The sequence below is a fragment of the Notolepis coatsorum genome (assembly GCF_963971535.1).
Source record: "Notolepis coatsorum genome assembly, chromosome: 11".
NCBI lineage: Eukaryota > Metazoa > Chordata > Actinopteri > Aulopiformes > Paralepididae > Notolepis > Notolepis coatsorum.
Window position 1 is genome coordinate 35,772,495 of NC_140175.1, and position 23,827 is coordinate 35,796,321.

At 43.1% G+C, this 23,827-nt stretch overlaps 1 protein-coding gene across 1 annotated transcript in view; it reads left to right on the forward strand.

Moving 5' to 3' along the window:
• The window catches only part of LOC311237093 (astrotactin-2-like), a gene marked incomplete at both ends in the record, with an annotated part of 729,417 nt that overhangs the window by 269,695 nt on the left and 435,895 nt on the right, over positions 1-23,827 (forward strand). Inside the window, 1 exon segment of the mRNA XM_084324899.1 lies at positions 23,455-23,826. Coding sequence (XP_084181025.1) covers positions 23,455-23,826 — 372 coding nt within the window.

The window sequence follows — 23,827 nt, forward strand, 5'->3', positions numbered from 1 at the left end:
ATCTGTTCTCTCCCCTCCAGGTAGGATTGCATCCAGCTCACTGATGAACTATCAAAACCAATTGCTATTAGCTTGTCAATCAGAATGGAGTGATTGACAGGTCTTTCACTGTCTTTCTCTCTCTCTTTCCCACTGTCTTTCCGAGGAGAGTAATGTTAGTCTCGAGGCTTTTTTACTCAATGTGAAAAAATAGAAAAGAAATGTCAAAAGATATACCGTCCAGAAAGAAAGTCGATCTTTTGTTATTTGACCGCTTAATGTGTTGTACTCCTGTCAGATGGATAACCGCCCTGGACACTTTGTGTGTCTTTTCATGACCACTCTGGAAATCCATTGTCGTTGTCCATCCCCGGTCCCCAGCCCCTACTTTTTCTCAATCAGTGCCACCCCAGGGGCCCTATTGCCTGTGTCCTATTATTGCCTTGTTATCAACAACCGTGGCAGAGCCTGTGTTGGCCCCTCGCGTCACCACCGCCGCAAATATTGGCATTAGCTTTCTAATCACATTCCTTTCTCCAGAAATGTCACTGAGAAGGGCACGTCTGTTTGCAGTTGGCAAAAGGGAAAGGGGGGGGGGGGTTGAGAGAGAGAATGATAATTTACTGTAGAGAGAGAGAGAGAGAGAGAGAGAGAGAGAGAGAGAGAGGTAGAGGTAGAGATAGATAGATATGTAGAGGTAGAGAGAGATAGACAGAGAGACAGAGACAGAGACAGAGAGAGAGAGAGAGAGAGAGAGAGAGAGAGAGAGAGAGAGAGAGAGAGAGAGAGAGTCCCTTGTTCTTCAGCAGCACTAATTTGCCACAGTAATGAGCAAGCAGCGATGCATGATCATCAGGCAATTATATTGGGTTACCATGCAAACAGCGGGCATCATGGGACGTCATTAAAGGGAGAAAAAAACACCCAGGCTCAGTTAAAATAGGAGAAGGGAAAGAACAGAGCTCCAAATGGCAGCCATTATCTAAATGCAGAGCCTTTATTCCACTGTGACCATGAATACGAAACGGACAATGTTCAGCCTCACGGATAGCAAATTGATATTCAATTGTGTGTTTGTGTTTTTTTTCTTTTTCATTGTCGTCGACCCCCCCCCCCCCCCTGTGGTTGCCATCGGCTGCTATTGGAGTAACTGGCCTAGACGTTCTCTCATTGTTTTGTTTCATATTGTGCCAAAACACTCACCTGTATTCAAGGCCATCCTTTATGAATCATGCATTTTGGAAGCGCATAACTTACCGATCTCAGCACCCTGGGAAACAAACAAAAGATGTGACTCATCACTCCCATAAAAAACATACATACTGTGTATCGATATTTTGATTGACACAGGAATAACTTGGGGCGGTCTTTACATGGCTATAGCCACAGCCGACAACTGAAATGGAACTGATTTGGGATACGGTAATAAAGACAGACAGAAATTGACGGGGACGGGGGACGGGGGTAATTGGCATAAATGGTTGTGGAGATATTTATGAAGTGGATATGAAGATATTTGATATGAAGTGGAAGTGGACTGAGATATACCGTGTCAGATGCACTCACAGCTGAGCTGTTAGCTGACAGATCATCTCTAATGCCCTGACTCATACACTGACTCCCACTGACACCCCTGTCCACATACTGTAGCCACACTGAGCCCGGCCAGTGCAACACGTTCTGGAGCAAGGGGACCGTGCATGTTGGAGGAACGGGACCGTGCATGTTGGAGGAACGGGACCGTGCATGTTGGAGGAACGGGGCCGTGCATGTTGGAACAAGAAGACTGTGCATGTTGGAACAAGAAGCCTGTGCATGTTGGAACAAGAAGACTGTGCATGTTGGAGCAAGAAGCCTGTGCATGTTGGAACAAGAAGACTGTGCATGTTGGAGGAACGGGACCGTGCATGTTGGAACAAGAAGACTGTGCATGTTGGAGGAACGGGGCCGTGCATGTTGGAACAAGAATACTGTGCATGTTGGAGCAAGAGGGACGTGCATGTTGGAGCAAGAAGACTGTGCATGTTGGAGCAAGAAGACTGTGCATGTTGGAGGAACGGGACTGTGCATGTTGGAACAAGAAGACCGTGCATGTTGGAACAAGAAGACTGTGCATGTTGGAGCAAGAAGACTGTGCATGTTGGAACAAGAAGACTGTGCATGTTGGAGGAACGGGGCTGTGCATGTTGGAACAAGAAGACTGTGCATGTTGGAACAAGAAGACTGTGCATGTTGGAGCAAGAAGACTGTGCATGTTGGAACAAGAAGACTGTGCATGTTGGAGGAACGGGACTGTGCATGTTGGAACAAGAAGACCGTGCATGTTGGAACAAGAAGACTGTGCATGTTGGAGCAAGAAGACTGTGCATGTTGGAACAAGAAGACTGTGCATGTTGGAACAAGAAGACTGTGCATGTTGGAACAAGAAGACTGTGCATGTTGGAACAAGAAGACTGTGCATGTTGGAACAAGAAGACTGTGCATGTTGGAGCAAGATGGCCGTGCATGTTGGAGCAAGAAGACCGTGCATGTTGGAACAAGATGTCCATGCATGTTGGAGCAAGAATACCGTGCATGTTGGAACAAGAAGACTGTGCATGTTGGAGCAAGATGGCCGTGCATGTTGGAGCAAGAATACCATGCATGTTGGAACAAGAAGACTGTGCATGTTGGAACAAGATGGCCATGCCTGTTGGAACAAGATGGCAGTGCATGTTGGAACAAGAGGGCCATGCATGTTGGAACAAGAATACTGCAGGAATAAGAGGACTGTGCAAGATACATGATTTAATTTCAACATGTTGTATGTTGTTTTGTGTGTGTGTGTGTGTGTGTGTGTGTGTGTGTGTGTGTGTGTGTGTGTGTGTGTGTGTGTGTGTGTGTGTGTGTGTGTGTGTGTGTGTGTGTGTGTGTGTGTGTGTGTGTGTGTGTGTGTGTGTGTAGGTGTGTAGGTGTGTGTGTGTGTGTGTGATTATTGGCAGCCGGGCAATTTGGAGAAGACGCTGCTACAGTATCTGTACCCATGAGCTGTGTGTTGATTGTCAGGTTCATCATCCGTGTGAGTCTGTAACTTTGATTGCCACTGTGGCACGATTGTATCGGAATAATCCCACAATGTACAAGTGCACTGTTAATATTTGTGTCCTTTAAACGTTGTCTTTATGTGGACATAAATAAAATATTCTAAATGTGTGTAGGTGTGTGTGTGTGTGTAGGTGTGTGTGTGTGTGTGTATTTTGGGTAAGCATGTCAGGCTACTGTTAGTCCTACTCTGTGTGGCAACACACATATTGTCAAACTACTGTTAGTCCTACTCTCCATGACAACACAAATAACATGTCAAACTACTGTTAGTCCTACTCTCCGTGACAACACAAATAACATTTCAAACTACTGTTAGTCATACTCTCCGTGACAACACAAATAACATTTCAAACTACTGTTAGCCATACTGTACGTGGCAACACACATACCATGTCAAACTACTGTTAGTCCTACTGTACGTGGCAACACACATACCATGTCAAACTACTGTTAGTCCTACTCTACGTGACAAAGCACATACCATGTCAAACTACTGTTAGTCCTACTATACATGGCAACACAAATAACATGTCAAACTACTGTTAGTCCTACTCTACATGACAACACAAATAGCATGTCAAACTACTGTTAGTCGTGTAGTTTGTGTGACAACACACAAACTACTGATTCACTGTAACATTACATAAAATAATGTCTTGAAGCTTTGTCGAGCCCAACTGACAGTCCATCTTCAGTGCACAGGTGAGTCATGCCTGTGGTTATGGTTGTTTACTCAACATTAAATGATGGTTGTTTACTTAACCTCTTTAGCCCGAGTGGTCCGAGAGAGCCAAGAGTAAATACCATAATCCTGTCAAAACAGCAGTCATAGTGTATATTTTCAACAATACGTTTGTTTAGGGCGGCTGATTGGCGCAGTGGGCAAGGCGCTCGCCACTAACGCAGGAGATGCTGGGTTCGAGCCCAGCTCTCGGCGTTGCTACCGGCTGGCCGGTCGTTCATACTACCACAATTGGCAGTGTTAGAGGGTGGGAAAGCCGGTGGGTGGGGATTGGACGTTGTGGACAGCGACTCCTACAGGTCGGTTTGGTGACGCCGGTGCGGCGGAAGCAGGAAGTAGCGGGGGCAGCGTGAGCCTCCCACGCGTTACTCCTTGCCACTGAGAGTTCGAGCTGCTGCTGTGAAAAGATGCGACAGGCTGCCTCCTCGTGTACCGGAGGGGACACGTGATGCAAGGCTTCTGTCCTCACTACAACCGACCAGTGGGAGGCATAGTCTAGCAACGTTCAAGACAGGGGAGGGAAGAATTGGATAATACGAAATTGGAATGGGACAAAAATAGAAAAATGGGGAGAAAAAGTGGATAAAAAAACAATACGTTTGTTTACCAATAGGGTACATTGTTATTAGTGAGATTTTAGTATATGGAATGTATTTATAATTTAGCGAATATCCACCATTTTTTATTCACGTCGCTAAACGTTTTGTAGTCATATGAGGAGAGGGCATCCAGAGCTCTCAATGAGCGTTGACACTTTGAAAAACTACATTTCCTAGCGAATTGCAGCTTCCTGCAAGCAAATTACTTGTGTATGAATTTATTTTATTCCTCTTATTTCTCGGGATTATCTATCACAAAACTGAACGTTATTGGCATAGATTGGAGCATAATTAGTGTGTCTACCTTCTGTGAAAGTTTCGCAACAATCTGCGTTGGAATCCAATCCAAAATGGTGGACCTGTCTCAAAAAGAATAAACTGATTTCATTCACGGTTCCTGCTGCACGCCTGGATATACTAAATCCAAATTGAACTCTGTCATTTGAAAGAGTTGATTTGGCCCGATCCATAGAGCTGCGAGTTGGCTATAATAAGATAATTTATAGGCCTGGTATTCTATATTCTATAATAATATTTAAAATTGCATGTGTCCGGATGGCAGAATTCAGTACTGTATCTACAAAACATTCTGTTTAATCATCTTCCCTTTATTCATTTGCTTAGATTTGTACACATTATCTCAAGAAGGTGCTGAACGAGCTCAGTGGCATTTTTTCCATGTCTGGTCATTTTTAGCATGGTGTTATTCACTGTCAAATATGCAAAGAAAAATCACAATTTATTTCTCCTTTGTTTCATATCAATTTACTCAAGCCTAGTAACAGACACAATATTTCTGACACTGGGAATACATTCCATGAGATCCATAGACATCCCTAGATACCAAAAACATGCAAATGGTCCTTGTAGAAGTGGAGCAATCTTCCATTTACTTAGGTATGCATTTTTAGGCGGATTTTCAGAAAATAGGGCTAGGGCTTAACAGGTTAACAGTAATAGGTGAACCACTCTCGACGTTGAGTTACGGTTGTTTACCTAACGTTACTAGGTTAACCACTCTCAAGGTGGGCTCACCATTACACAAATGTTGCATTTTGGCATATTGCCACAACAGAGAACTATGAAAAGGGTCCATTCGGATATGCTATGAATGATGCTTATAGCACTACTTACAAGCACTGCCACTGGGTATATGATTGTTAAATGTTTTTGAGGAAATTGCGCTAGATTATAATGTTTGTTAATTCCCTTCCTGTTTTATCTAGCTGTGGTGGTAATGCATGAATGGCAGAGGAACCACTGCTGCTACATGTCTTTATTCTCTCAGAGAGCAGTGGGGATTGTTTTCAGGCACCATGCGTGAGCTTGTATGATGACAGTGTAATGTTTTGGTAAAGTCAAAAGGCAGACAGAGTTCAATCACATCCATGAGAAAATTATGGTTTTTGCGCCTTTTGTCTGTGTGTTGCAGTGCTATGATCACTGCCTGCCCACCATCTGCAGTTCGACGTCATCTGAAAACGATTCCGGAGGCCAGGCCCCTGAGACAGCGAAATGCTCTCAAATGTTTCATCAGAGGTGTGCGGATGGTGTGGGCGGAGTGGTTGGAGGGATGGGATGATGAGGCTCGGAGAGAAAGGAGGTAGAGAAGGTGGAGGGCCAGGCCCCTGCGGAGGGAGAGGGGGACGGAATGAGAAGAGGTCGACCTGCTGCTTCCCAGTTAATCTGAGGGAAATTTCCATTCAATTTTCAATCAGAGTTTAATCCATTTTTTTTTATTAGAATAGGGGCGCGGTGGGGGTCAGTGTAATTTCATCCGGTGATTCCCATAGGCCAGGTTGTGAAGGGTTTTATATAATGAATTTGATAATTAATAAAAAAAAATTATATTTAATTCTTTTATGATTTTGAATTGCTGTAGAATAGTTGTTGATGATGCCCAAAGACAGGGATACATTCCAAAATCTTAACACATTTTACAACTAAGGCTGTCAAAGTTAACACAGTATTAACGCACAATTCTATTAACACCACCATTTTTTCTTAAACTTTTTAAAATTATTATTATTATTTGTTTACTTTTTTTACTTTTTTACTAGACTTCACTCAGGTGTATTATTGATACTCGCATTGATACTACCGGTATGTTTGTTTCTGACTAAAAGTGTGTGTGTGTGTGTGTGTGTGTGTGTGTGTGTGTGTGTGTGTGTGTGTGTGTGTGTGTGTGTGTGTGTGTGTGTGTGTGTGTGTGTGTGTGTGTGTGTGTGTGTGTGTGTGTGTGTGTGTGTGTGTGTGTGTGTGTGTGTGTGTGTGTGTACGTGTATGTGTGTGTGTGTGTGTGTGGGGGGAGGGGGGGGGCAAGAGAGAAAGATAGCTGGGAGAGTGTGTGTGAGAGAGAGAGAGAGAGAGAGAGAGAGAGAGAGAGAGAGAGAGAGAGAGAGAGAGAGAGAGAGAGAGAGAGAGAGAGGGGGGGGGGGGGGTACTCAGCCCTTGTGTGGGTGAATGGAACAAGTTCCTAACGTTTTCTTTCCCCTATTATTTCATGCACACTTTATTCATTGTTTTAAATGATTATTTTCTTTTAAGTTATTTTGTGCATCACTCTGTTTTGAATTTGATGCAAATTTGCAATGCATGAGGGGCATCCTTTTGTGTTAAATGGCTGCATAAACCAAGCATTTGTTGACTCATGTTGATAAGAGTATTAAAACTTGGAACTTGAAAAAGATCCGAAGGTAGATAAAAAAAAAACACTATTTACAACACATCTTCCATCGAGGAGTAAGAAGTCACACTGTTAATTTTCATCATAGGCTACTTTTTCGAGTTATGGCCCTTTTCATGTCATCTGTTTGTACACAGTTCTTAGCCCCGGCACCATCATCCGGCACAAATACAAACAGATCTTAATCTCTCGCACAGAGCTGCTTGTTGATGCAGCATAAATGGGCACAGCTGCTCACAAAACACATTTCTGTCCGAGGGGGACGTTTGTGTGTGTGTGTGTGTGTGTGTGATAACATGTTTACATTCAGATTAGCAGATTTCTATCTGCACATTTCATGTGTGTTTTGCAGGTGCTCGGAAGTAAAGCTAGACTTGACAGGGGAGGAAGAAATCACAGCAACAATGCCATCTTACAACAGAATGCTCACTCCGTTGACGCTCCCTGGTCGAGTTGTCAGCTGTTAGATATTCCCTGTGTGGTCGGATAGCATTGTTGCAACTATTCCCTTCCTTTCCAGTATCTGGACTGAACGAAACCCAAGCTCGGAAACTAACTCACGGGGGGGGGGGGGGAAGCTAGCTAGAAAGCTAGCTAACAAAACACTATAAGCTCTATCCATCGTATTCTCATGCTCATTCACCACGATTGACGTTAATAATAGTAGTTAGTTAATAATAGTTAATAATAGTTAGTTAATAATAATAATTAACTTTATTTATATAGCACAATTGGAATTCTGCTTGGGGTTGTCAGGGAAACATGGTTGTTTCGTCACCATTGGCTCTCCCTTAGCCACAGCTAGATCAGGTTTGTGACGCCACTTCCTGTCCACAGGTAGACCGATCCCACCTAAAAGGTGCTTTAGCCCTGAGAGGAGAGACAGCGGAAACCAAAAGTATCTTAGTGAGCTGAGGGCTGCCATTGGCTCTGCGTCTGGTGGTTTGGGCATCGAGAATGGAGAGCAGATGCTGGGACACATGGCACTTTAACTTCCTGCTGAGAGAGAGAGAGAGAGGGGGATGGAGAGAGAGAGAGAGAGAGAGAGAGAGAGAGAGAAGAGAGATGAGAGAGAGAGAGAGAGAGAGAGAGAGAGAGAGAGAGAGAGAGAGAGAGAGAGAGAGGATAGAGAGGGATAGAGAGAGATGACTTGGGAGAGAGGGGGAAGAAGAGAGAATGGCTGGAGAGCAACAGCATGGAGGGAAATATGACTGGAGAGTGACAGCAGAGAGAGAAGAGAGAGATGGGTACTGGAGAGCAGCAATATCGAGGTAGAGATAGAATGAGAGAGAGGATAGGACTGGACAGGAGAGTGACAACATGAGAGAGAGAGAGAGAGAGAGAGAGAGAGAGAGAGAGAGAGAGAGAGAGAGAGAGAGAGAGAGAGAGAGAGAGAGAGAGAGAGAGAGAGAGGGATAGAGAGGGATAGAGAGGGATAGAGAGAGATGACTTGGAGAGAGGGGGGAAGAGATGAGTACTGGAAAACAGCAATATGGAGGTATAGATGTAATGAGAAAGAGGAGGAGTACTGGAGAGTGGAGAGAGATAGAGAGGACTTGATAGCTACATACATCATGGAGAGAGGATAGGATAACTGGACTGGAGATTGACAACATGGAGAGAGAGAGGACTGGGATAGATACATCATAAATAGCGAAATAGAGGAGAACTGGGCCCTGTTTCTTGTACCTGGATAACTGAGTTAGCCGGATAACTTTAGCTGGATAACTGGGTTAGCCGGACTTTCCGATTTCATGTACCTGGATTTTCCAAATCACCATGACAACATATCCAAAAGTTTGAGCCTGGTCGAAAGCAGAGTTCAAGTTTCAAGTTAGCCTGAACTATCGCCACGCCCCCGCAAAGAAGTGACAGCCCGTTTCCTGAAACTATTCCCACAGTCTACGATCTGCATTATACCATTCTGAATTACGTTTTTGTGCTCCATTCTTCCAGAGGGGGCTTTTGAAATGTAAAAATAGACCCAACATGCTGATACTAAATTCACTTTGTCCTAAATAATGCACGTTATATATACCGTGGCGACGTGGCGCTCGCTCGTGCGACGTACACATTATGTGGTTATTTTAATTGTAACTGGGATTAAGATGTCTGATGAGATGCGCTGTTTGACGGATTTGAGAAATGAATGAGCCGTTGACGTCACATGAATGAATGAGGATAAAGAAATAAAACTTCATTCAAAATAGGGATATTCTAAACACGGGTCTCTCGTCATTAATGTATAAACAATGAATCTATCCGATCTGGCACAGTGCCCAGCGGTAGCGCTCAAGTCTGCCAACCCTACCGATCCGGGTTCAAATCCCGGTGTTTCCAATATGATTTTTTGAATATATATTAATGATTATACGCAAAAGTAGCCTGGTTTTAAGTTAAAATATTATAAATCTACATGCATTGAGGATGTCATTCTTTATATAGCTCTCAACGTGCACCAAATTGAATTATTCCTATATTGCAAAAAGAAGGACCCTGTCTTGAACCCGGGTCGTCCGTGTGGAAGTCAAAAGAACAACCCGTTAGACCACATGGAGATAAGTTAAACATTGACTTTACATCAATCAATGGGCAAGAAAGCCGTCTCGTAATTCTGTATAACAGTTAACTAGTTATTTTCGCTAGCAAGATCTCATTTGATTATTCCAATCCAGCAGGCAAGTTTAAAGAAATATAATCTGATTGATTGAGGTAATGAGGGACTTAGAATTAGCCTATAGATAACGCATTTAACTTGTCGGCGAGGCGATTTGAGCCTATTGCAATCTGTCAATACAGTCTTAATCAATTAATCAATCAATGCCGTTGAGAATCAGGGTCTCTGCCATCGATACGTGCTGGCTTTCCACCTAAAACGGGAGCGCGCATCTAGCCTGACTTGAGCCTGACTCTCAGTCTGGCTTGAGTTAACGAGACTGAATCCTCCTTTGTGAAACAGAAAATCCCGGGCTTTGAACATCGGGTTAACTGAAGCTGGATAATGGACATGTTGATCGACTTAGTTGAACCACGTACATGAACAGGGCCCTGGACTGGAAAGTAACATAATGGAGGGAAAGAGAGGAGACAGCAAGAGAGACAACAACAGAGATCAAGAAAGACAGAGTGAGACAGAAACACAGATGAGAGAAATATAGTGGTACAGGGGGGGGGGGGGGGGGGGGGGCAGTGGCTCAGGAGGTAGAGCAGTCGGCTGGCAATCAGAATGTTCCCGTTCCGGCTCCTCCAAGCAGTGTGTTGAAGTGTCCTTGAGCAAGACACTTAACCTCTTAAGCCCGAGCGGTCCGTACCGGTACGAGATTGATATTGATCAATACAGAACGTATTAATTAATGTTGAGTTTCTTTTTCAAATGTAGGCCAAGACCCTAACCCAGTCAAAGTGTATATTATCAGCACTACGTTTGTTTACCAATGATTTTGGGACCTACTAATCACCATAAAGTACCACAAAATACCACAAAGTACCACAAAATACCCCAAAGTATACCCCAAAATACCACAAAGTACCACAAAATACACAAAGTACCACACAATACCCCAAAGTACCACAAAAATACCCCAAAGTACCACAAAGTTCCCCAAAGTATACCTCAATGTACCACAAAATACTGGCTCAGAGGTAGAGCAGGTCAACTAATGATCATATGGTCAATGGTTTGGTCAGTGGTTTGAATCCCAGCTCCTTCTGTTCACATGCCGAAGTGTCCTTGGGCAAGACACTGAACCCCAAATGTCTCCCAATGAGCAGGCTAGCACCTTGCATGGCATCTGGCTGCCATTTCTCTGTGAGTGCATGTGTGAATTGGTGAAGGAGAGGCAATTATAAAGCTCTGTGTGCAGGTAGGAAAGCACTATATATGTGCAATCCATTTCCCATTCCCAAAGTACCACATAATATTTATTATACAAATTATACAAAACATTATACAAATGTTTATTTTAATATATTATAATCAGTCCAAATGTAATACCATCTGTATTGAACACTGAACAAACAGTATAATTTTTTTTTACAAATTCCAGTAATGATGGACAACATAACAGGACATTCTAACTGTGTCATTACATTACATTCTAATCTATACTTATATATATATATATACACATACACATTATATATATACATACACACACACACACACACACACACACACACACACACACACACACACACACACACACACACACACACACACACACACACACACACACACACACACACACACAGACACACACACACACACACACACACACACACACACACACACACACACACACACACACACACACACACACACACACACACACACACACACACACACACACACACACACACACACACACACACACACACACACACACACACACACACACACACACACACACAAACAAACAAACAAACAAAAACGCACATTATACAACAGGTAGTTCCGAACACGCGTTGTGATTGGACATTCTGAACCGTGCTGATATTCATGATATATGAACGGGTAACCCTTAACTGCTCCCGATGAGCATGTTTGCACCTTGCACTGTCGCCTCCGCCGGCTGTGTGTGAATGTGGGTGAATGTGAGGAGGCATAAGCTGCAAAGTGCTTTGGATAAAAGCACTATATAAATGCAGTCCCTTTACCATTTACAGAGAGAGGGATAAGAGAGATAGTACTCCCGCGGGTCTCTCTCTGTCTCTCTGCCTGCTACATGCTGGTTTGAACACAGACAGACACAGGCCTTTGAGGGTTCCCTCTCGCTCATGGAAAACAGAGCACTGGTTAATACTCACAAGAGGAAAGGAGACAGACATAGGCTACTTTGTATCAAAGAGCTCTTTGGATCGGCTTCATAGAGCCCTCAGGCAGGGGAATGTGTGTGTGTGTGTGTGTGTGTGTGTGTGTGTGTGTGTGTGTGTGTGTGTGTGTGTGTGTGTGTGTGTGTGTGTGTGTGTGTGTGTGTGTGTGTGTGTGTGTGTGTGTGTGTGTGTGTGTGTGTGTGTGTGTGTGTGTGTGTGTGTGTGTGTGTGTGTGTGTGTGTGTGTGTGTGTGTGTGTGTGTGTGTGTGTACATATGCCATGGGCTTTTGCATGCATACCTCATGCTTGTGCGTTGTGTATGTGAGAGGGCATTGATGTGCCTATCCGTGTGTGCACTGCATACATTATGCCTGCGCACGGCTGTCTCACTCTCTCACACACACACACACACACACACACACACACACACACACACACACACACACACACACACACACACACACACACACACACACACACACACACACACACACACACACACACACACACACACTTGTGTTTGATTCACCTGCACCGCCAACATACTGTATCTGCATCTATTCAATTAGAGAATATTATACAGATACTAGTGTACCAGGGGCGTCTGCTCCAAAGCGTCTAGTAAAATATGAATGTATTCCGGACCCGTCGTCCTCTCGTTTCCTCAGAAAGCCTGCCAGAGGAGGAGGGAAGGACGAACGGAGAGGGAGTAGAGGACAGGAGCGAGAGGAGAGGAGATGTAAGAAAAGAGATCTAATCATTGGGTTGTAATTAACTCAAGACAAGGATTCATCATCCGCCAATGACATCATGAGGACTGATTAAACCTCATTAAGTCACTGTTCACATTTTTCTGATATGCGTTAAACGGGGTGGGGGGTGGGGCTGAGCACTACACAGCAATTGAATAGAAAAGAAAAGATAGATAATACAATAATGTGAAATAAGGAGATGAAAAGAAATGGGAGGCAAAGGATTCTTGTTTACATAACAACGTACACATATCTGTAGTACTCAACAGATATCTACAGTGCCTTATGAACACGATGACCAGGCAGAAATGTATTATTATAATAATAAAAACATATTATTATTGTTTTTCAAAGCTACAGGGAGCCACTGCAGAGGGGCTGAAAAGCCACATGCGGCTCCAGAGCCGCGGGTTTCCAACCCCTGCTCTAGAGTAGACGATACATTTAACATGGCTACACGGATCCACTGAAATGGATATTTAAAAAAATCTTCACTTTAAAATGCCTTTTCGAAAATCTCCATTCAAAATCTCCATACTCGTGTGGACAGGGCCTAAGGCTCACAGCAAGTCAATTTTGTGTTGAAATCAAAGGTTCTGTTGATTCTCTCTGAGTCCGGTAGATTCCATGAGGGATACATTATCCTCTGAAACATCCACAGCACAAGAGGCAGACATTGACAAACCAGTCCAAGCCGGACGTCCCTCGAAAATACGTAGATTTCTTTGTGTCAATAGTTTTTAGTCACTGTCCTTTGGAGGTGTGCCAGGTGTCATTTAACTTCCCATCCCACTTAATTAGTCATGCGTACTGTAGCCTCCGGTGTGGGCTGGCCTGGGTTTCAAGAAATACAACATCACTCATAATTAACAGCCCCCGAAATCTTGTTTTGTTTATGAAGTCCATTCAGAGTATCAGAGATTAAAACAACTTTTGGCACATTTCCTCATCATTATCACTAAGCTCTCATGAACTGGGATTAACAGAATCAATAGAATCTAATACAGTACATTTTCATGAATTAAAATGTAATAATATAAAACAATATATTGTGATACACTGTGCATTTCAGGAAGTGTGAGGATATTTTCATTAAAACACCACAACGCATGGTTCTTAGTTTTCCCTCATCTTTCTGTGTGTCTCCCTTGGCATGAAACTAATCAACGCCCCACTGCCCTTTCATCTCTTGAGCAGGGTGGTCTGAGTTTAAACAGGGAGGAAAAGGAGAGTTCAATATCATAAAATGACAGTTTTAATGCAAATTTTAATCTCATTGGACTGTGACTTCTTCGCCTGGGTTAACAAAATTGACGGGAGTATGTCCTTCACCGGTTTCTCTTCAGGAAGCTGTATTTTGAGTGTGTCCGGCTGATAATGGTTCATTTCCTGAGGTCTTTTGGTCAAGGTCAAAGGTGCAGGCGTGAGTGTGTGCGTGGACAGTCTTGTGTACATAATTATATGTCTGTGTGTGTGAGAGAGAGATTGGGGGGGGGGAGGGTATGGCATAGGCCAATGGATGGGGGAAGGCAACCCCCCCAACTATATGCTGGCAAGTGGTTCAACGTTAATGCTTGTTGTTGGTGTTTAAATATTACGGCATATTACAGCATAAGCCCCACAGCTAGTGAGCGTTTCTGTGCAGTGGAGTGACTATACCATGGCCCTCCCGTGATCAGTCCCTGTCCAAATACAGTCAGGGTCCTCAGGGATAAATCCATATAAATCCATAGGGAGATTGAAGATGCTGTGCAGCGCAGATGCAATCTGTTTAGGTCTGACTATAGATGTGTGAGGTTATGAATTCACCCGCGAGGATGGCATGAAGTCTTGATGCATCAAAAGCGATCAGAGAATGCAATCACATTTATTGTCGCTCGCCTCTGAGGAACGGCTGTGGAGTGTAGTTACTCAATATGACACAGGTGCCCTGATTATTCATGTAACGTGACACAGCTTCTGTATTGTAAAATATAGTGATTAGAGGCAAGTTGATACTAGATACAAGATTGTGGGACTTGTATTGTGAAGAGCAGGAGCACTATCACATGCTAGAAATAATCAACACACCTGTGTCATATTGACATGCATGAGAATAAAAGTGAGTGAATTGTTTTTCAAGACGCCACCTGGCTATATTCATAACTTCTGGAGACGGTAGCAGATTGTATCTATGTTGCATGGTGTCTATGGATTGATTACTGACTGTGTGTGGCCAGGGATTGAAAACCTGTAACGTTAAGTCCCATCGTTGTGGGCATAATGTGCAGCCTCCTAGCTAGGCTCCATTGACATATCAGAAGATGCTACAGTATTGTTTGTACATCAGTGTGCAGAACATAGCGGCAGTCTGGTTTAGTTTCAGCAGGAGGTCTGTGCTCCCGGCACGACCTGCCGGATCAGCGGCCTCATAAGGGAGAGCAAACAGTGTTAAACACACACGTTAACTAAGCAAAGATGCAAAAGAAAACAAAGCACTGAAATCAACAAGGAATTTATACCATGTGCAAGTAAGGCTCTCAAAGTGAACGCGGTATATAACGCGTTATCGCCGATTCTATTAACGCCAATATTTTTTAATCTCACGATTAACTTTAAAAATAATAATAATAATAATACTAATTTCCTTTTTTTTTTTTTTTGCACTAGACTTCACTCAGGTGTATTATTGATGCTCTCATTGATACTATGTTTGTTTCTGAAGTGTGTGTGTGTGTGTGTGTGTGTGTGTGTGTGTGTGTGTGTGTGTGTGTGTGTGTGTGTGTGTGTGTGTGTGTGTGTGTGTGTGTGTGTGTGTGTGTGTGTGTGTGTGTGTGTGTGTGTGTGTGTGTGTGTGTGTGAGATATATATAGAGAGAGGGGGGTGAGAGAGATGAGGAAGGGGCAAGAGAGAAAGAGAGCTGGGAGAGTGTGTGTGTGTGAGAGAGAGGGGGGTGTGTGATTACTCAGCCCTTGTGTGGGTGAATGTAACAAGTTCCTAACGTTTTATTTCCCCTATTATTTCATGCACACTTTATTCATTGTTTTAAATTATTATTTTCTTTTAAGTTATTTTGTGCATCACTCTGGTTTGAATTTGATGCAAATTTGCAATGCATGAGGGTCATCCTTTTGTGTTAAATGGCTGCATAAAGCAAGCATTTGTTGACTCTCATGTTGATAAGAGTATTAAAACTTGGAACTTGAAAAATATCTGTTTAAGGTAGATTAAAAAAAAAAAATTATTTGCGATTAATCGCGAGTTAACTATGGACAATCATGCGATTAATCACGATTAAATATTTTAATCGATTGACAGCACTAGCAAGTACATAACTGATAGTGAGTTACTCCAAATATCCAACAATGCAGAGTGCAAAATGCACTATACCTATCATGCGATAAGTGAGGCCGGTGCTCTGGGTCTGGCAGGGAAAAAGAAGAATGGAGGTGTTTATAAGGGAAGGAGAGCGGCAATGGTGTGAAAAGCCCCATGATTCCGCCTCACCGTTATGTTTAACCCTTTCACTACCACACTACATAAGGTTAACCTTCTGTAGTGTGGTAGTGGAAGGGTGAACCCTTTGTTGTGTGGCAGTGAAAGGGCTAACCTTCTGTATTGTGGCAGTGATATGGTTAACCATTTGGTAGTGTGGTAGTGAAATGGTTAAAAGGTACACACCCGGAATTAGGGGGGGTCAAAGTTCACATGGCCAGGGTGGGTTCGCCCCCAGCGTCTGGCACTGCCACTGGGTATGATGTTTTGACGTTGTGAATCATTCTGTGTAGGGGTTAGCTTGAAGATAATAGCATAACCACAACTCATCTACTTCGGAATAAAGACATTTTTGGGACATGGAAATGCAGGCCTGCGTGACATCACATTTGATGAGGGCAGGGGTAAAGCCTGGCTCACACTAGAAGGTCATTCATTCGTTAGAATGCATTAGGCGATTTTGCCAAAACTGAGCACCCATGGTGACAGCAGTAGCCCCGCCTTCGCTCGGTTCAGTGTAAACAAGTGAAGCGGGCAAACTGAGTGCACTTCTTGGGCTTCTGTGTAAAAGGGGGATGAGGGATTAGACTTTATGAGAGAAGATAAAGGAGGGATAAATGAAAGAGACGGCGAAATAAAAAGATTTTGCGAGGGGAGTCAATCTAGAGTGGTTGTAGCCTAATTCTGAGTGTGAATAGGAACTATTTAAGTCACAGCGATGATCATTCATTTGCGTAGCCCTTCATACGCTGTCTATACCTGTACACATATAAGCATTTTAATGCGGTTGACATATTAGCCAGGCTTCACATGCACATACTCCACACTCGATTTTAAATGAAGGCAGAGGTGATTTCAGGGGCGTAATTTTGGTATGGCAAGGTATGGCACTCGCCATACCTTGGCAAATAAAAATGTAAAAAAAAAAGATTTTTTTATTTAAAATTTTTATGTTGATTTAGAATTCGAATGTCAACATTATGAACGAAGCTTCGAACTATTCGGTACAGCCCTAGCATGTTTTGATATTGTCAATTATCTCACTTTTACTAGGTGACTTTTACTGTGACTAACTGAAATATGCCCAAAAAAAAGGAAAATGGACATAGGGCAGCAGAGACAAGTGATACAGGGACACAGGTAAGGTCTGGCTTAGTGATTATAATAGTGCAGTTCAGCATTCAGTAACCCATACTTTTTGTGAATGTGTTTTTGATACTACATTCTGTTGAACACACACCTCAAAACCGTACCTAAGGAAAATTGGCTCAATTGCAAGAAAAGTAATAGGCAGTTATGATATTACATTTTGCATAATTCGTATGCAAAATATTGTGGTTCCCTGCTTTAGTCTGTTGACACATTTCTATACTAAAAATGCTTGTGTAGTCCTGTGTCATACCTAAATGTCATATAACTGAATTGTATAGAAACAACTCACCAAAAGTGACAACTGATTTGACAAAAAAAATCCACCAAGGGGGGGAATCCTCCCCTTCAACCCCCCTCATCGCCATACCTTGCCTTTTACTGAAACAACGCCACTGGGTGATTTCCCATGATGTCAAATGTCGTGGCAAAAAAAAGTGGGCTTCCCACATTTTTACAGTGAAATATTCTTAATGTGTCACCATCGCATGGTGGAATTTAATGAATGGATTATTGCAGTTATATAACACTTTTCTAGATCCTTAAAATGCTTTACAATGTAGAGTGGAAATCACCTCCTCCACCACTAATGTGTAGCACCCAACCTTGGGCTATGTAGGCTCAATGGCTACCATCACCAGGCACACAACACACATACACAGTGGCTGAAAGGCTCAGGAGATGAGGGTTAATACATCAGCCAATTAAGGAGAGGGATGATTAGCTGGCGACAGTGGCTCAGCAGGTAGAGCAGTCTGGTAGTCCAGAGGTTCCCGGTTTGATTCCCGCTCCTCCCGGGCAGCGTGTCGAAGTGTCCTTGAGCAAGACTCTTAACCCCTTATTGCACCTGATGAGCTGGTTGCATGGTTGCCTCCGCCGATTGTGTGTGAATGTGTGTGTGAATGGGTAAAATGTGAGGAACAAATTGTAAAGCGCTCATTTTCCTATTTCCTCTATTTATTTTAATAAAATAAAAGAATCGTATGTATCTTAGATACTATTGCTACCATGTATGTATATTAGTGCTGTCAGGCGATTAAAAAAATTAATCTAATTAATTACAGGATATGTAATTAATTAATCTAATTAATCACATTTGAATCGCATAACCATTTTAGGCCTGATATTCTATATTCTATAATCATATTTTAAATTGCATGTGTCCGGATGGCAGAATTCAGTACTGTATCTACAAAACCTTCTGTTTAATCATCTTCCATTTATTCATTTGCTTAGATTTCTCAGGTCTGGTAAATTTTAGCATGGTGTTATTCACAGTCAAAGATAAAAATAAATTGAATACAATTGATATTCTCATTTGGTTCATTACAATTTACTCAAGCCTAGTAACAGACACAGTATTTCTGACACTGGGAATACATTCCCTGAGATCCATAGATGTCCCTAGAATCAGATACCAAGAACATGAAAATGGACCATTTAAAAAAAAAGTCTGTAAATGTTTATTCTACGTTCTTATGGAATGAATGAGATTGCAAAAAAAAAAAAAAAAAAAGTAAATTTTCATAACGTGATAATTTGCTGTGTAATTAATTAATCTAATTAACACGATAAACTGACAGCCCTAATGTATATATATATATATAAACACATATATATATATGTGTTTCATTACATGTATATACATACATACCAATTATTTGCCTGTTCTATTCTCCATCCATCTATCATCCACACTATACTAACACTATATTACTATATTATATAACAGCCCATCTGAGGTTTCTCTCCTTTTAATACATTTTTGCTAGGTTTCGGATTACTATAAGTCGTTCCTTATCTTCATTGGGGAAAGTCTGGGAGTGTCGCATATTTGGATTTTATGGTGGTTTTTGTTCTAGATCTATTGTGATGCTTCTTCTTGACTTGTACAGCCCATGGGGGCAATTCCATGTGATCTCGGGCTCTACAAATACATTTGATTTGATTTCATGTGATTAAAGCGCTTTGGAAAAAAGCGCTATATACAGTAAATGCACCATTTACCAGGTGGCCTTGATGTCAGAGACCTGATCACAAGCCCGGAGCCCTACTCGTGAAAAAAGACATGTGTGAATAGTACCAAACGCAGGTGTCCTACACCGCAAATGAAACATAATAATCAGTGGATAAAAAGAAACATGTATGAATGAGTATGGCATGGACCTTGGATGCAGGTGGAGTCGTTTCTCCACTCCTCGGTAGCTACATCCCCGGGTTCAGCGGCGCCGCACAGCACAGCACACACTTTCACATCATACTTCACAGCCTCTGCCTTCTGCAATGAAAGTCAAGCCCTCATCTCTTCTTGTTATTGGCTGACTCCGTCGGCGGAGGGAGTGCATTTCTCAAAAGCCTGCCTTCCCATTGGAGATTAATGAGCGGGTTTGACCGTGCTACTACTCCTCTCCCCGCGCCCCGGCTCCCCATCTCGCCGCCGCGGTATGATTTATGGACACCCAACAGTGCATGAGTTATAATTTGAAAGGGGTTTGTTTTTCCTCATGAAGATGGAATTTTAAATATTATGATAAATGACCTACTGTGGCTTTTATTCATCACACTGCCAGGCCGCGGCTAGTGTGGGCTTGTGTTTGTGCGTGTGTGTTTGTGTGTTTGTGTGTCTGCATTAGTCAGTTTCTATGCAGTGTGCGCTTGTACGCGCATTCGTAAAAACGGGTGACGGTGCGTTTTTCCCCATCTTATAGATAAATTACCGTCGGCTCGGTCATACCGCACGCCCCCACCCCATTGGACACCACTGTGGGGGCGTAAACAAAAATCACCCGTGTCTGCCCCGTTATTCCCCACCTATGCTTTTGTGTGCATATGGAATTTAAGTGTATTATCCAGCGTGTGTGACGAGAGGGGGGGGGAGGTGTTGAAGTGCCTTTGATGGTGTGACACGGAGCGTCGCGGTGGATTTATGGGAGCAGGGGCGAGGGCTTGCGGGAGAGAGATAGGGCCGAGCGGGGCTAACAGCCCTGTCACATTGCCTGGGCGGGAGACATGTCACCACGCTGGAACATTACCCCTGTGTGTCGTGTGTATATTATTGTACGTGTATTTATCTGTGTCCTTTTTTGTACGTTTGTTTGTTTGTGCATAGTATTTGTGAATGTACGTGTGTGTGTGTGTGTGTGTGTGCGTTTGTTATCATTGCTGTCAGCATTCTCTTCCCTCATCATTACACATTTCCCTCCAGAACTCCCTAATACCCTCTTCTCAAGGCCAGATTAAGACTTCAGAGGCCCCTGGGCCAGATTCTTGTGGAGGCCCCCCCACACACACGCACAGTGGCGTTTTTATATGTCACTTTAAAAAATATATAGAATACCGTAATTCCTCTAATAGTAACCCCGGCTTGTATTTGTTTCAACTGTAGTGGATACCAGGCTTGTATTAGGAGGAGGCATGTATAAGAGAGAGGCCTATATTTCTAATTTTCGTATCTCTTTTATTTTTTTTACTGAATGAATGAATGAATGAAAACTTTATTTAACAGATTGCAGAATGGGTACAATACAGTACGGCTCAATACACACAATTGTTAAGGCAGGGGATGCAGACCTGAGAAAGACGTTTGTCTTGTTTACATCAGGGTCCCCCATTTTCAATTCATATAGACATTTATGACATACACAACATACATGACATTTATGGCATAGGGACATATAGGTATTTAGTACTAGTACTAGTGTGTAGTGTGGAGGCCCCTAGTCGCGTTATTTCTAAACCTAGCCGCATTTCTGGCAAGACGCTCTCTGATTGGCCGATGCCTGTTTCTACACTGGTTAAGCTTAGGCACTCTTTCGAAGTTGGTTAAGGTTAGAGTTTGTCTTAGAGCGTGATGGGCTGACGGCAAGTTCTTTTGACGGTTAAGCTTAGGCACTCTTTCGAAGTTGGTTAAGGTTAGAGTTTGTCTTAGAGCATGGCGATAGAACGCCAGGTAGTTTGCAGGCTGTTTGACGAGGAAATGGGCAAAGACACAGCTCGTCACGCGATTGGGCAAACATGTCAGTGGCCAATCAGAGAGCGTCAGTCAGTGCCAATCATTCAGTGTCACAGTATGACATCGATCTCCAAAATAAGAAAAAAAAATAAAATAAAATGTGGGGCCTCTAGTGACGAGGGGCCTCCAAAAATGTTTAAAATAAAAGTTAAAAAAAATAAACAAATATTTGGGGCCTCTAGTGACGAGGGGCCTCCAAAAGGCCTCGAGTGACGAGCGGCCACCAAAAAAATTAAAAATAAAAGTTAAAAAAGAATAAAAAAAATGTTGGGGCCTCTTGTGACGAGGGGCCTCCAAAAGGCCTCTAGTGACGAGTGGCCTCAAAAAAATAAAAATGTAAGTTAAAAAAAAATAAAAAAAAATTTGGGGCCTCTAGTGACGAGGGGCCTCCAAAAAAATAAAAAATAAAAAATAAAAATAAAAAATAAAAAATAAAAAATAAAAAATAAAAAATAAAAAATAAAAAATAAAAAATAAAAAATAAAAAATAAAAAATTAAAAATTAAAAATTAAAAATAAAAAATAAAAAATAAAAAATAAAATACTTTTTTTTTGAGGCCCCTCATCACTCGAGGCCCACGGGCCGCGGCCCGGTCGGCCCGGTCGTTAATCCGGCCCTGCCTCTTCTTCCGACCATTCTCCTCCTCCTCCTCCTCCTCCTCCTCCTCCTCCTCCTCCTCCTCCTCCTCTGACCTTTCAGGTGTGAATACCAAAGCTGTGTCTATTTGTCTTTCTCCCTCCCACTTATCTTGTCTCTGTCTCTCTCTCTCTCTCTCTCTCTCTCTCTCTCTCTCTCTCTCTCTCTCTCTCTCTCTCTCTCTCTCTCTCTCTCTCTCTCTCTCTTGCACACGCTCTGTCGTCTGTCTATGTACAATCAACAATAAAACATGTTAAATCATGAGTTAATTCTTGCAGATGAAGAACCGTAAGTCTGTGTTACGTTTTCAGACGAACAGTGATTTCAAACATAATTATCAAAAGATGTTGTGTACAGTCATAGTTAAGGGAAGTAGAGGTGATGTGACACGATCATGCATTGAGTGATTTGCGGATGGACTGCAAACACACAGGCTGTTCCCAAACCCCCTCCCTGCATGCACCTGGTTGAACACATGTGCTGCTAGCAGGGAGTCCATCGTTATCTGCTCCTGCTTTCAAAAGGAACATGGCTGCTTGTACACTTGTCAACTTTCTATTTTTCCTAAGATTTTCGTTCGATATGACATTACTGGATCTTGAGTCATATTTTATCTGCAGAGCCTAGTTTGATCTGAACAACTTTGGATGGTACAGCTTTGTAAACCCCACATTGTGTTGGTGGTTCTCCAGTGGCATCTAGTAGCTGACCACTTCCTAGTTTGTCTTTAAATAGGACCCACTGGACTAGACTGTTTGCCCTACTCCCCTTCGGGAGGCGCTATACAAAATACAAAGGACCAACAGGCTCAGGAACAGCCTCTTCCTCTCAGCTATCATCGTGCTGAACTCCATGGACTCAATATCGATCTCTCTCTCTCTCGCTCGCTCGCTCTCTCTCTCTCTCTCTCTCTCTCTCTCTCTCTCTCTCTCTCTCTCTCTCTCTCTCTCTCTCTCTCTCTCTCTCTCTCTCTCTCTCACACACACACACACACACACACACACACACACACACACACACACACACACACACACACACACACACACACACACACACACACACACACACACACACACACTATCTCTCTCTTTGTACAATGACACTGCACAGTGCATACACATGCATATGTGTATATCCATACCTACTCTTATTAAACTAAACCACTGGCTAGTGTGGTTTCTTACCATTGTGTATTCATTATGCACCACTGTATATAATAATTATGTACAATTATGTACATTAGCTTAGCATATTTGCTCTGTAGCTTTGTCATACACATTACTCCACATATGCACATGTTATACTGTATACGGCAATGCACTTGACTGCTACTTTGCTCTCTGGTTAGATGCCAACTTAATTTAGTTGTACTCTGTACTTGTGCAATGACAATACATCTAATCTAATCTAATCTAATCAAATCTAATCAAATTTGACTCCTGATTCACTTCGTGTCGTGGTGTGTCCACTTCTCTTTCTCACCTGCCTGTTGTCCTCCTTCTCTCTCCTCCCTCTCCGTCCTCTACAGGGAGGCCTGATCGCCCTGCTCCTCCTCATCCTCCTCTTCACGCTGGTGCTGTACACGCGGCACCGCTGGTGCAAGCGCCGGCGTGTGCCGCAGAAGAGCGCCAGCACCGAGGCCACGCACGAGATCCACTACATCCCCTCCGTGCTCCTGGGGCCCCAGGGCCGCGACAGCTTCCGGGGCTCCAGGAGCACGCACCAGGGGCACGGCGGCACCTCGGTCATCGGCATGCCCATCCGCGAGACGCCCATCCTGGACGACTACGACTGTGACGAGGACGACCCCATGGGGGGACACACGCCGCACACCTCCACGCCCAGCCAGCTCCACAAGCAGCTGGTCGACGGGAAGCTGCTGCTGCTGCGTGACGACTACG